Source organism: Acomys russatus, chromosome 8 (assembly GCF_903995435.1).
Source record: "Acomys russatus chromosome 8, mAcoRus1.1, whole genome shotgun sequence".
Classification (NCBI taxonomy): domain Eukaryota; kingdom Metazoa; phylum Chordata; class Mammalia; order Rodentia; family Muridae; genus Acomys; species Acomys russatus.
The window spans coordinates 37,907,151-37,919,234 of NC_067144.1; the positions used below are offsets into that span (position 1 = coordinate 37,907,151).

Genomic DNA, 12,084 nt, shown 5'->3' on the forward strand with positions numbered 1-12,084 from the left:
GCCTTTAATCCCAGAACTACGGAGGCAGAGGCAGGAGGATCACTGTGAGTTCGAGGTCAGCCTGGTCTACAGACTGAGTCCCAGGACAGCCAAGGACACACAGAGAAACCCTGTCTCGAAAAAGAAAAGTCACGTGGAACACCCTCGTCTTTCGTTCATATTCCCTGCGAAATGCTGGCTCTAGATTCTAGGGCATTTGCTTGCTGGTAAGGGAATGACACAGAACAGCAGCTGCCAGTCTCCGCCCAGAATTTTGGAAGAAAGCTGTTGCTAGGAAACCGAGACCCGGCTCTCGGAAGTGACATCATCACAGGGCGCCGGGGTTAAGGAAGCTAATTTAAGGAGGAGATCCGCTCCCGCTGCCCTATAAGGTGTTCTCCCATGATCCTTTCTTTCTCTTCGCCATCTTCCCTCCGGCCGGCCGGCAGCTATCACCATGAAGTAAGCGGGCGCCCTGTATCCCAATCCGCCTCCATCCCGGGGCAGAGCGCCTGGGGATGGCTCTTCTTTGCAGCGCTCTTCCTAACGCGCTTTGGCCTTTCCTTACAGGGTCGAGCTGTGCAGTTTCAGCGGGTACAAGATCTACCCCGGGCACGGGCGGCGCTACGCCAGGACCGACGGGAAGGTAAGAGGCCGGCTGGGCCGAGCGCCGCCGGGGATGAAAGGCCGCTCGGCGGGGCCGCGAGGACCGCATGTGGGATGGGAAACCGCGTGAAGACAGATGGAGTGTGAGCCAGGCCGGAAATGAGCGCTCTGTGTAACTAAGCCATGGCAAAGGGACGTGACCAGGGCTCTGGCTCCTTAGTGGGCTTCGGGTCTTTTTGGAGTCTCAGGTTTCCTCAAAATTTCACGCCATCCGACCCTTGGCAAGGAGTGTAGCTTCTCTGCTCTTGAGAAAAGATGAAATATGTAAACAGTGACGCCACCCAGTTACCTGTCACTTGTGTTACAGCTATTTGGGCTCTTGCCCCGACTTTACATATTGAGGTGAGCCGGGCGGTGGTGGCGCACACAGTTAATTTAATCCCAGCACTTGGGAGGCAGAAGCAGGCGATCTCTGTGAGTTCCAGGACAGCCAGAGCTGTTACACAGAGAAACCCTGTCTGGAAAAACCAAAAAAAAGAAAAAAAGGAGAGAGAGAAATGGGATAAGAATTATAAAAAGCTTTCAATCTCAGCCTCTTCTATTTTGTATAAAAGGAGTGACTAATTTGAACATGGATTTGTTAACCGCAGGTTTTCCAGTTTCTTAATGCAAAATGCGAGTCTGCATTCCTTTCCAAAAGGAATCCTCGGCAGATAAACTGGACTGTCCTCTACAGAAGAAAACACAAGAAAGGACAGTCGGTAAGTGGTGGCCTCTTTTAAAATTACACTAAATAAGACTATGGCTGGGTGTGGTGGCATGCGCCTTTAATCCCAACATTCGGGAGGCAGAGGCAGGCAGATTTCTGTGAGTTCGAGGCCAGCCTGGTCTACAAAGTGAGTCTAGGACAGCCAAGGCCACACAGAGACCCTGTCTCCAAAAACCAGGGGAAAAAAGACTGCAATGTGCTCTTAAAACTGAATCATCAAACAAGTGCCAGAAATAACAAGTAATGTTGCCTTGTGTGCCATAGGCTCAGAACTGTGTGTGGAGATTTGAAAGGGTTCCCCTCTAAGTTTTTGGGTTGAAGAGAGGCCCTTAGGATCTCGGGCAGTGAGTAGAGCTGGTGGTAGGACTACAGCTAGTAGTTGGGAGGCTTGGCCTGTTTGAGCCTCATTAAAATAGTTATAGCTGGATATGACGTGACCCCAGATGTGAAGTATGGCGGGTAGGCATGGTGGCCCGCCCTGCAACCCCAGTGTTTGGAAGGAGGATCAGTAGTTCAAGGTAAACCTAGCCTATGTAGACCTTGCTTCCTAAAGCAGAACACAGGACAGAGTTAGTGGAAGGAAGAATTGATTTCACTGTTTGGATGCATACATGGAGGACCGTAAGAGCTGTTGGTGAGGGTGTAGAGGAGCAGGCATCCTGTTTAGTACACAGCTGGAGTGAAACCTCACAGCTGGTAGGTAGCCCTTTTGGTTAAAAATGTATTTTTAGTTGGGTTCTCTGTGTAGTGTTGGCTATCCTAGAACTCTATAGAGCAGGCTGGCATCTTACAATTGCATAGTAAGTACTGAAAGCGGGTGCTAAACTTATAAAATTTGGTATTCAACTGTTTGACGGTTGAGCCAGGAAAATTGACTTTGAGGCTAGTCAAGGCTACAAAGTAAAACCATTTCTTTAAAAAAGGAGGTGGGTGATGGAACCCAAGTCTAAAAGAACAGTTCCATTTCTCTTCTAGCTTAAGAGTGGTCTTTTTAAAGAAGCAATATTCATAGACCTGTAGTTTGACAGTGAACCCTTGCGTGTAGTCAGCAGTGGAATTTTCCATTTGTGGTTGCTCCCCAAAGACTAGGGATATTCAGCCATAGATAAATGACTTAGCCCTTTAAAGGAACTAGGGTAGGCTGGAGCAGTGGCTCTCAGCCTTCCTAATGCCCTTTAATACCATTAGTTCCTCGTGTTGTGACCATCAACCATGAAATTATTTTCATAGCTGTAATTTTGCTACTGTTACAAACTGTTATGTAGGAACTGGAGAGATGTCGCAGTGGGTAAGAGCACCAGCTGCTCTTCCAGAGGCCCCAGGTTCAATTTCTAATACCCACATGGCAGCTCATAACTGACTCCAATTCCAGGAGATCTGACACTCTGACACATACATGGAGGCAAAACACCAATGCATACAAAATAAAGATAAATAAATTAATGTGAATATCTGGTATATGACCCCAGTGAAAGGGTCTGTTTACCCTAGATCTCTGAAGGGGCCGTCTAGCCCGTTGGGGTGGAGGCCCACAGGTTTTGGGACCACTGGGTTAGACAATTGGATAACTCCATAGTTTAACATTTAATGGAGAGTTAATTGTTTTAAGAAGGATTTGGGGTTTCAAATTATGAAACTTTCTGGCATTTTTCTACTCTAGGATTTAATCTTGGTAAAATTTTCTTTTTAATGAGACTACCTGCGGTAGATAATTTTTTCAAGACTATTTGTTCTTGGATTTAGAGGTACCCTGTGAGATCTTGTTTCTCATAATTATAGGTTTCCAGTATAGCAGAAGCTACAGCAAACTCTGGATTCCTGGATACTGAGGGTGGTTTTCTTATCATAAATCATTTAGCTTGAGTCTTCTCTGACTAAGCCCATTTCTCAAGTCTATAAGTAGTCTTGGTAAACCATTTTTATTTAGTTTTTGGATTTATTTTCATGTGTGTAAATGTTTGCCTGCATGCCTGTAAGTGTACTATGTGTGCTTGATGTCTGCAGGGTCAGAAAATGTCAGATCCTTTGGTGCTAGAATTGTGATCCTCCCTGTAGTTGTTGGGAGCTAGACCTGGGTCCTCAGCAAAAGCAGCCAGTGATCGTAACTGATAAAGCCACCTGTCTAGCCCCTTAGAATTTTTTTTAAGTATCATCCAGTTGCTGAAGTGATTCAATCTTCCTGAAAGGTCAAGATTATTTTTTGTTTCTTTTCGGTAGTAAAAAGAGTCATTATTTGTGATAGAAGCTTTAAAATAATTAATAATCTTGAAATCAATTTTTTCATATAATTGGCATGAATTAACTTATTGAGTATGAAATTTAAAAGCTCTGATAAAGTGGCCAGGCATGGTACATGCCTCTAATCTCAGCTGTAGGGGTGGCAGTGCCATGGCTGGTTTGCAGAGTGTCAGGACTAGAGAAAGAAACTTGCCTCAAAACATCTCCAAACTCGCCCCCCCCCATAAAGTCCTTTGACTTTAATTTCTGCTTTATGAGTGAGGTTAATAAGGCATAATCTTTGCTTTATAGGAAGAAATTCAAAAGAAAAGAACCCGCCGTGCAGTCAAATTCCAGCGGGCCATCACTGGTGCGTCTCTTGCTGATATAATGGCCAAGAGGAACCAGAAGCCAGAAGTTAGGAAAGCTCAGCGAGAGCAGGCTATCAGGTAAGGTGTGCTCTGTCAGGACCATTTCAGCCTTGGTTGTGATGGTCTGCAGGTACTGAAACCCAGTCATGTTGGTTGTTAGAGGCATAACATAGGCATATACTCTAATTTGCTAAACCTCAGTTGTTGCTCTATAATTTCATCAGTTGTCTTGGATAATGGAATTTATCAGCAACTCTTTAGATATGGTGTTTGTGGGGTTCTTTGCCAAGTTCTCCACGGCTTGGCTGGCCTTGCATCTTGTCTGGGGTCTTCCTGCTGGCTATATAACTGTAGGTATGCATCACTGTGCCTGGCTCTGGGTTTTGGATTTTATTTACAAACATGGAGAAAGAATATATCATCCTACTTGTCCAGAACTCTATAGCTTCTTACCAATAAGTTGTTCTTAAAGAGGAAAGTGTTTTGCTTAATGTTACTTATATTGATACTACAGGGCTGCCAAGGAAGCAAAAAAGGCTAAGCAGGCATCAAAGAAGACAGCAATGGCTGCTGCCAAGGTAACTGAAGGCTTCTCTTGGGGTTTTGTTTGTTTTTGGGTGGGGGGGGGTTCAAGACAGGGATTCTCTGTGTTAGCCTTGGCTATCTTGGACTTTCTTTGTAGACCAGGCTGGCCTCGAACTCAGGGATCTATCTGCCTGCCTCTGCGTCCCCAGTGCTGGGATTAAAGGCGTGTGCCACCACTGTCTGGTTTTCTAGTGAGTCTTAAGTGTTAGAGAAGGGAAAATAAAGATAGGTTTTGAGTTTTGGTGGGTTTCTTTTTCTGAGATGCAGTGTTACTGTAACTCAGGCTGGCTTGGAACTATCAACTGGACTTGTTTTGATTTAGAACAATCCTGCTGCCTAGCTAGGATTATGGGTGTGATTCCCTGTGTGCAGCTTGGCTTTCCTGTTTTTAAGAATTAGTTTTTAATTTTATAATCTGATTAACTGTACAATAGTTTGAGTTTACTCAGCTTTTTCTAATGGTTAAAAATTTAAAGCCAGAGCCAGGCAGTGTTGGCCCACACCTTTAATCCCAGCACTTGGGAGGCAGAGGGACCCACAAAGTGAAAGGAAAGAACCAACTTCTTTCACTCATGTGTCATGCAAGCCCCTGCTCCCTCACATGAAGTGAAATGAATCATTGTGGGCCAGCAAGATGGCTCAGCAGATGGAGGCACCTGTGGGAACCCTGTAGTAGTAGAAGAATTGATTCCCACAGGTTGTCTGATCTCTACACTTGTGCTGTGGTGTGCCCTCCCCAAAATAAAAAGGCTGTGCAGTAGTGTGAGCCTCCATCTCAGCACTTGAAGAGTGGGGACAGGATCAGTACAAAGCCAGTCTGGATATCCTTTAAAAAGCTGCAGATTTTACTACTAAAAATTCAGGATCCCACACTGCATCTTCCTACTGTCTAATCTGTAACAATGTCTATTATGTGGTGGAAATGGACTCTCAAACATGAGTTACTTTGAAATTGATGAGGTAGTTAAATTATAAAACAATGAAAGGTGTGTAAAGAATCCGACCAAGAGCCAGGCATCGTGGTACACACCTCTTAATCCCAGCACTCTGGAGGCAGAGGCAGGCGGGTCACTGAGCTTGAGGCCAGCCTGCTCTACAAAGCTAGTCTAGGACAGCCAGGGTTACACGGTGAAACCCTGTCTCAAGCCCCCCTCCCCCCAAAAAAGAATCTGAACAGTAAGGGTAAGGTAACAGTTCCATGAAGTAATGTGATTTTTTTTTTCTTACAGGCCCCCACAAAGGCAGCACCTAAACAAAAGATAGTGAAACCTGTGAAGGTCTCTGCTCCCCGAGTTGGTGGAAAACGCTAACTTAGTAGATCAGAATTTAAAAATAAAGATGTTTCTAACTCTAGGTGGTGGTATTTTATTTTTTCCTTTCACAAAAGCACTTAGACTTATTTGGGGGCTGGAGGCGGGTGCTTTAGCCACAGACTGCGTGCTTAGCTTGCTTGTTCCTACGTTCAATGTCCAGCTAAGAATGCTTATTAACTTCACTTGTTAAGTGGTGTTAAACACATTTAATCTCAGGAGGCAGAGGGAAGTGGATCTGAGTCAGGACATGTCAGCAACAGTGCCTCCTAATACAACCTTAGATGAAGAGATGGGAAACAAAACTATATGCTTGTGAACTGTTGGAGCACAGCTATGATTTCAACAGCTCCATGAAGCTCCTCACTATCCTTAGACATTTGGGGTTTTCTTGCAGTGCTAGGGATCAAGCCCACCCAAGTGCATATGACAGGCGTTACAGATGCCGCTTTTCCATTCCAAAGCCTCAATCCTAGCATGCTACAGCATTCTGTTTTATCTAAATTGGTAAGATATCTTTTAGTGATAGACTTATCTTACATGGAGCTTGTTTAGAACCTCACCATCAGCAGTTAGGAGAAAACTGTTAAATCTGTTGCTCCATTGAGCCTCAGTGAGACCTGGAGCCTCAGGATTCTATGTGGAATTGCAACCACACCTTTTTCTGTTGAGAAAGGGTCTCACCGTTACTGGCCTAGAATCATCAAGAGACTCACCTGATTCTACCTCCTGGGTGCTGGAATTAGAGGCATGTGCCACTACACCCAGCTTTTTGAGAAAGGCAGAGACATACTGCCTTTTCTGGCCTTTAACTCAGTTACCTTCCTGTTTGATCAGATAACTAGCTTTCAGTACTGCTTAAGCATGGTGCATTTTATTTGTTTCCTGGGTTAAGAGTACAAAGCCACATCAAATTTTAATTTTTCTTAAAAGTGGGCCTGGAGACGGCTCAGAGGTTAACTGTTCTTCCAAAGGTCCTCTTGAGTTTCCCAGCAACCACATAGTGGCTTACAACCATCTATAATGATTTCTGGTGTGCAGGCACACGTGGGCAGAATACTGTATAAATAGTAAATGTTAAAAACGGGGACCTGAGTATAGGGAATGCCAGTAAACTGGAGGCCTCAGTTCAAGATCATCTTGGCTACATAAATGAATTTGAGTCAACCTTGGAGTACATGAGATCCTTTCAAATGACCTCTCTCCAACTATCTCCCCCCCCCCATTTTGTCAGCCTATTAATATGTGTTTACAAAAGTGATGCAACAGGCGAAACTGCCTGTAATTTCAGCATTTAGGAATCTGAGGGAGGACAATCATGGTGGTATATGCCTTTAGCCCCAACACTTGGGAGGCAGAGGTAAACTGATCTTTTAATTTAAGGCCAGCTTGGTCAACAAAGCTGTCTTGGACAGCTAAGGCTACACAGAGAAACCCTGTCTCCGAAAAAAGAATCTGAGGTTAGATTGTTAAGGGTTTGAGATCAGCCTAGTAGCAAGAAAAAATTGCCATTAATTTGTGTAAGAATATAGTTAGCATAAGGAACACACACCTTTGTAAGGACACAACTGAACAGGACAGTCTTTAAAAGAACAGTTGAAGGGGCTGGAGAGACGCCCAGAGGTTAGGGGCACTGCTCCTCCAGATGTCATGAATTCAATTCTCAGCAATCACATGGTGGCTCGAGACCATGTATAACGTGATCTGATGCCTTCTACTGGCCTGCAGGTGTATATGCAGCCAGAGCACTGTATGCACACACACACATACCTTTACTCCCAGCATTTGGGAGGCAGAGGCAAGTGGAACTTAGTTCAAGGCCAGCCTGGACTACAGAGCGAGTTCCAGGACAGCCAGAGCTGTTACACAGAGAAACCCTGTAGTAGAAGGGTCATAATGCCGCACCCAATACAAACCAAGTTTCTTAGATAGGTTTGGATACCTGCACCATCATAGGGGTTGTCTACATTTTCACTCTTAATTTCCATTATAGCTAATGGAAAAATCCTCATCACTGCCTGGTTTCTGAGCCCACTGCCACCTGCTTGCTAGTCACCTGACATCCCATAAAAGTCTAAAAGCATCATAGATCTATACCCGCCACGCAGGGGGAAAACGTATCTCCAGCTAAAGTCCGTGGGTTGAAAAGCCTGGAACCTTCTAGCTTCAGCAAATCAGTGCCAAGTGTCCCGGCAATACAAGAAGAGCACAGGTGAATTGAGACTAGGAAGGGTATGTCTGGGTTTCTTACCCAAGCAATTTAATCATCTAAATAATCTGGTGACGACTCTAGAAAAATCTTACTTTCTCGGTAGTTTGGAGATAATTTTGAAAGGATAATTCATAACATCGAGGTACTTTTTTTTTTTTTTTTTGGTTTTTCGAGAAAGGGTCTCTCTGTGTGGCCTAGGCTGTCCTGGACTTGCTTTGTAGATCAGGCTGGCCTTAAAACTCACTTCGATCCTCCTGCCTCAGCCTCCCGAGTGCTAGGATTAAAGGCGTGCGCCACCCTGCCCGGCTGAGGTACTTAACGCCTTGATAATACTGCGCCTGTCTCTGGCGCAGAAGCCCAGACAGTGGCAATTAACTGCTAGTTTGAAAATCGGCGAAATCTAGTATATCGAGAGCCTCAGGTAGACAGAAAAATGGACTGATTTACCCTTTGTAGGAGGGTCTCTGTTGGGGCAACAAACACCGGACAGCTCAAACACGTGGCTTTTCAGAGAGCGTGGGAAAGGGGAGGGAAAAAAAAAAAAAAGAAGGAAACTGCCAGGACTTAAGATGCCTGCTCAAGACCCTTGTATCGGCCAGAAAGAGCGTACCCTCTTCCAAAATGTCCTCCCGCAGTATTGACGTCACTCCCACAGCTCCTCCTGAGCCAGAAAGTGAGAGCGCTCCAATCAGGGCATAGTCCCTGCCCCACAGGTGCCGTCACTTCCGGTGGTGCAGCAGCCATTTTGTCAGTCGCCAGCGGATCCCGCGCGCTGCAGAAGTGCAGTTCCCCCTGGTTACCAAGTCGTCCGTTCTTCCTTCGCGTCGCGGGCGCCCGGGAAGAGCGCCCACCAAAGGCGTAGCCGTTCCTCCTGAAAGCGTTGCCGCTGCTGTTGCACCTCTACGGAGCCAGGGCGCTGTCTGCCTTTCCCTACCACTGACAGGCGCCCTGAAAGGCGCTGCCACCAGCGATGTCAAGCGAGGAGAGCTACCGGGCCATCCTGCGCTATCTGACGAACGAACGCGAGCCGTATGCACCGGGCACCGAGGGCAATGTCAAGCGTAAAATCCGCAAGGCTGCCGCCTGCTACGTAGTCCGGGGCGGGACACTGTACTACCAGCGGCGGCAGCGGCACCGCAAGACGTTTGCGGAGTTGGAAGTAGTGCTGCAGCCGGAGCGGCGCCAGGGCCTCATAGAGGCCGCCCACCTGGGCCCCGGAGGCACCCACCACACCCGGCATCAGACCTGGCACGACCTGTCCAAGACGTACTGGTGGCGAGGTGAGCGCTGGCCCGGGGCGACCCGGCCGCAGCAGGGTTTTGCGGGGGGTACGGCCCCGCGGCGAGGCCTAGCGTGCGCAGCTCGCGAGCCTGAGGTCCTCGGATCGCTGTCCCCTGACTGACTGACTGACTGACTGGCTGGCGTTCGGCTGCGCGGCGGTCGCGGGACCGAAGTCGAGCGGGTGGGGGGACGCGAAAGCAGCCGCACTTCCCCACAGGAAGGAGGCCCGGGAGGCTTGGGGGCGGACCCTGGCCCCGGGGTGGGGCTTCGGGGGCTTTCCTCCCCCCGCGGGGGGGCTGGGCCAGCGGAAGGAGGGCGTGGCGCGGACTCTGTGGGCCCGCCCCCCTCAGGCCCCTGGGCAAGGGTGGGTAGCCCGGAGGCAGAGCAGAACCTTTCTCCTTTCAGCCTTAGAAAGCTGGCCCAAACCCTGGGCTCCTATCTCCAGTGAGCGCGGCTCGGAGCTATGCGCTGGGTTTGCGGGGTGGAGGTGTCTCTGGATCTTCCTGCCCGCATTTCTCTGATTCTGCAACTGCGACATAGAAAAGAAATAATGTAGTTATTAAGTGCAACTGCTCAGTCGTGTTACAGTCTCGGTTTTGGAGCATTATATAGCCTTAAAGATTGTCAGATACACGTTTTCCTTGGGAGAAGGGAAAAGAAAGGCACACCATCATAAGAGAAGTTTGTTAGGAAGAAACATGGCATTTTTGGCATGCTGTTTTCTTCTTGACTGTGGCAACCTCACCTCAGCCTCTCAAGGGTTGAGGTTACAGCCCTGATTCACCAGTCATGGTGATGAATATGATGCTGGATCCTGTTTTCTGATGTTTTCGTGTTGAGTGTGAGTGTGTGTGAAAATGGTTTCAGGAACAGTGCTGCACTATGTATGTTTATTGACAGATTCTTTATTTCTCTTATTTGGCCTTGAATTTAAGGATCTGAATGCCTCAGTAGCTGGGATTACAGTCCTTCTACCAGACCTGACTTAATTGAGGTTAGAAAACAGTAATCTTAACATTGATCCCTTGGAAAGCAGATGAGAGCAGAAAATCTTGGTTTGGGTGTTTGTTTGTTTTTTCTTCTTCTTTTCTTTTCTGGCTTTTTGGTCTTGTGTAGTCAAGGCAACAGAAGAAACTTTGTCTCAAAAAACAAAACAAACAAAAACCCAACAAAACAAAAACCCAGATAAAGTCAGGTAGCTGGGTGTGGTGGCGCAGGCCTTTAATTCCAGCACCTGGGAGGCAGAGACAGGCTGATCTTTGTGAGTTCAAGGCCAGCCTGGTCTACAAAGTGAGTCCAGGATAGCCAGGGCTACACGGAGAAACCTAGTCTGGAAAAACCTAAAAAATAAAAAAATAAAGCCAAGTATGGTGGAGCATGCCTTTAATCCCAGCACTTGGGAAGCAGAGGCAGGTGGATCTCTGTGAGTCCCCGCCAGTCTGGTCTCCAAAGAGAGTCCAGGAGAGCCAAGGCTACACAGAGAAACCAACCAAACAAACAAAACAAAACCCAGATAAATAAAATGAAAAAAACATTTGAATTAAGCCAGACTTGTGATCTCAGTACTTCCATTGTCCAGAGGCAGAGGCCAGAGGATCAGTGCAAAATTGAGGCCAGCCTGGGCTGCATACTTAGTGTCAGGACTACACAGGGAAAACTTTTCTCTACTCCATCTTTCAAGAAATCTGAGCTAAATAAATTTCCAGGGCGATATAGCTGTGAAGAGTAAAACTGGAGTCATGACCTAGTGGGCAGGTGTTATTGGACAGATATTTCAGGTATAGTATGTTACAACAGGTTAAAGACAATTATATCTAAAGGTAAAGGATCCCACCACTTGTGAGGGTGCCTCGTCTATACAGTGAGTCTGAGGCCAGCCACCTAGTGATAACTGCTAGATGTCCCGGTATTCTACAGTCCTATGATGCTTGATAGATTAGGCAAATTAAATAAAATTGCACTTAAGGATCTGATCTTTTCTGTTTCTTTCTTTCTTTCTTTTTTTTTTTTTTTTTTTTTTTCAGACAGGGTTTCTCTGTGTGACCTTGGCTGTCCTGGACTACAGGACTCACAGTTCTGCCTCCCGAGGGCTCAGATTTAAAGGTGTATGCCATCACACCCAGCTAGTTTATGAGGAGATTATTGGGACTATGATCTCATCATAAATTGAAACATTTATATTGCTGAGGTGCAAAAGCACTTACCAGGCATAGTGGTGTACTACTTTAATCCCAGCACTTGGGTGGCAGAGGCAGACCCATCTTTGTGAGTTCCAGGACAAGCACAGCTATATGAGACCTTGTCTTGAAAAGAACCAACCAAACAAAACCCTTGTTCTAGCTCAAGAAATTGCTCAAGGCAATTTTATGAATCCCCTCTAAGAATACTTGACTTAAGGCACTTAGAAACAGTTTTTTGTTTGTTTTTTTGTCTTGGTTTTTTTTTTTTTTTTTTTTTTAAGAAGGGTGCTCAATGTAGAAGTTATTTCTCTCTGATTTCTCTCTGATTCTATACTCTATGAACAATCTTTTTATTAGTAGCTGACATCCAAAGAACTATCCCAGGAGACCTTGTTGGGAAAATATAGAAACTTGCATTGAAGAGCATAAAACCAGTTGTTTCCCTAAATATAAAGTGGGATTTTCCGCAAGTGGAGCTTGGTACATGCTTGGAGTGCCAACATAGACAGGAAAACCAAACACACTGTAGATATGATTTGTTTTCGTTTTTTGTTGTTGTTTTTGAGACAGAGTT

The 12,084-nt window shown here is 46.2% G+C and overlaps 2 protein-coding genes across 2 annotated transcripts in view; both read left to right on the forward strand.

Moving 5' to 3' along the window:
- Positions 1–324: 324 nt before the first annotated feature.
- Positions 325–5,880, forward strand: Rpl24 (ribosomal protein L24). Its single transcript, XM_051150047.1, has 6 exons — positions 325–441; positions 550–625; positions 1,236–1,346; positions 3,884–4,020; positions 4,457–4,520; positions 5,757–5,880. Exons 1-6 carry the CDS (start codon positions 437–439, stop codon positions 5,835–5,837), a joined length of 474 nt encoding a protein of 157 aa, XP_051006004.1. The 5' UTR covers positions 325–436; the 3' UTR covers positions 5,838–5,880.
- A 2,760-nt stretch (positions 5,881–8,640) lies between these two features.
- Zbtb11 (zinc finger and BTB domain containing 11) overlaps positions 8,641–12,084 on the forward strand; it is a 30,010-nt gene continuing 26,566 nt past the window's right edge. The window contains exon 1 of the mRNA XM_051150041.1: positions 8,641–9,329. Coding sequence (XP_051005998.1) covers positions 9,020–9,329 — 310 coding nt within the window. The 5' untranslated portion in view covers positions 8,641–9,019. The remainder of the gene's footprint in view (positions 9,330–12,084) is intronic.

Excerpts from the sequence above, each read along its gene's own strand:
- Rpl24 (XM_051150047.1), top strand. Across the intron at positions 1,347-3,883 it reads AACACAAGAAAGGACAGTCG|GAAGAAATTCAAAAGAAAAG; the intron begins GTAAGTGGTGGC and ends TTTGCTTTATAG. Across the intron at positions 4,021-4,456 it reads CAGCGAGAGCAGGCTATCAG|GGCTGCCAAGGAAGCAAAAA; the intron begins GTAAGGTGTGCT and ends TTGATACTACAG.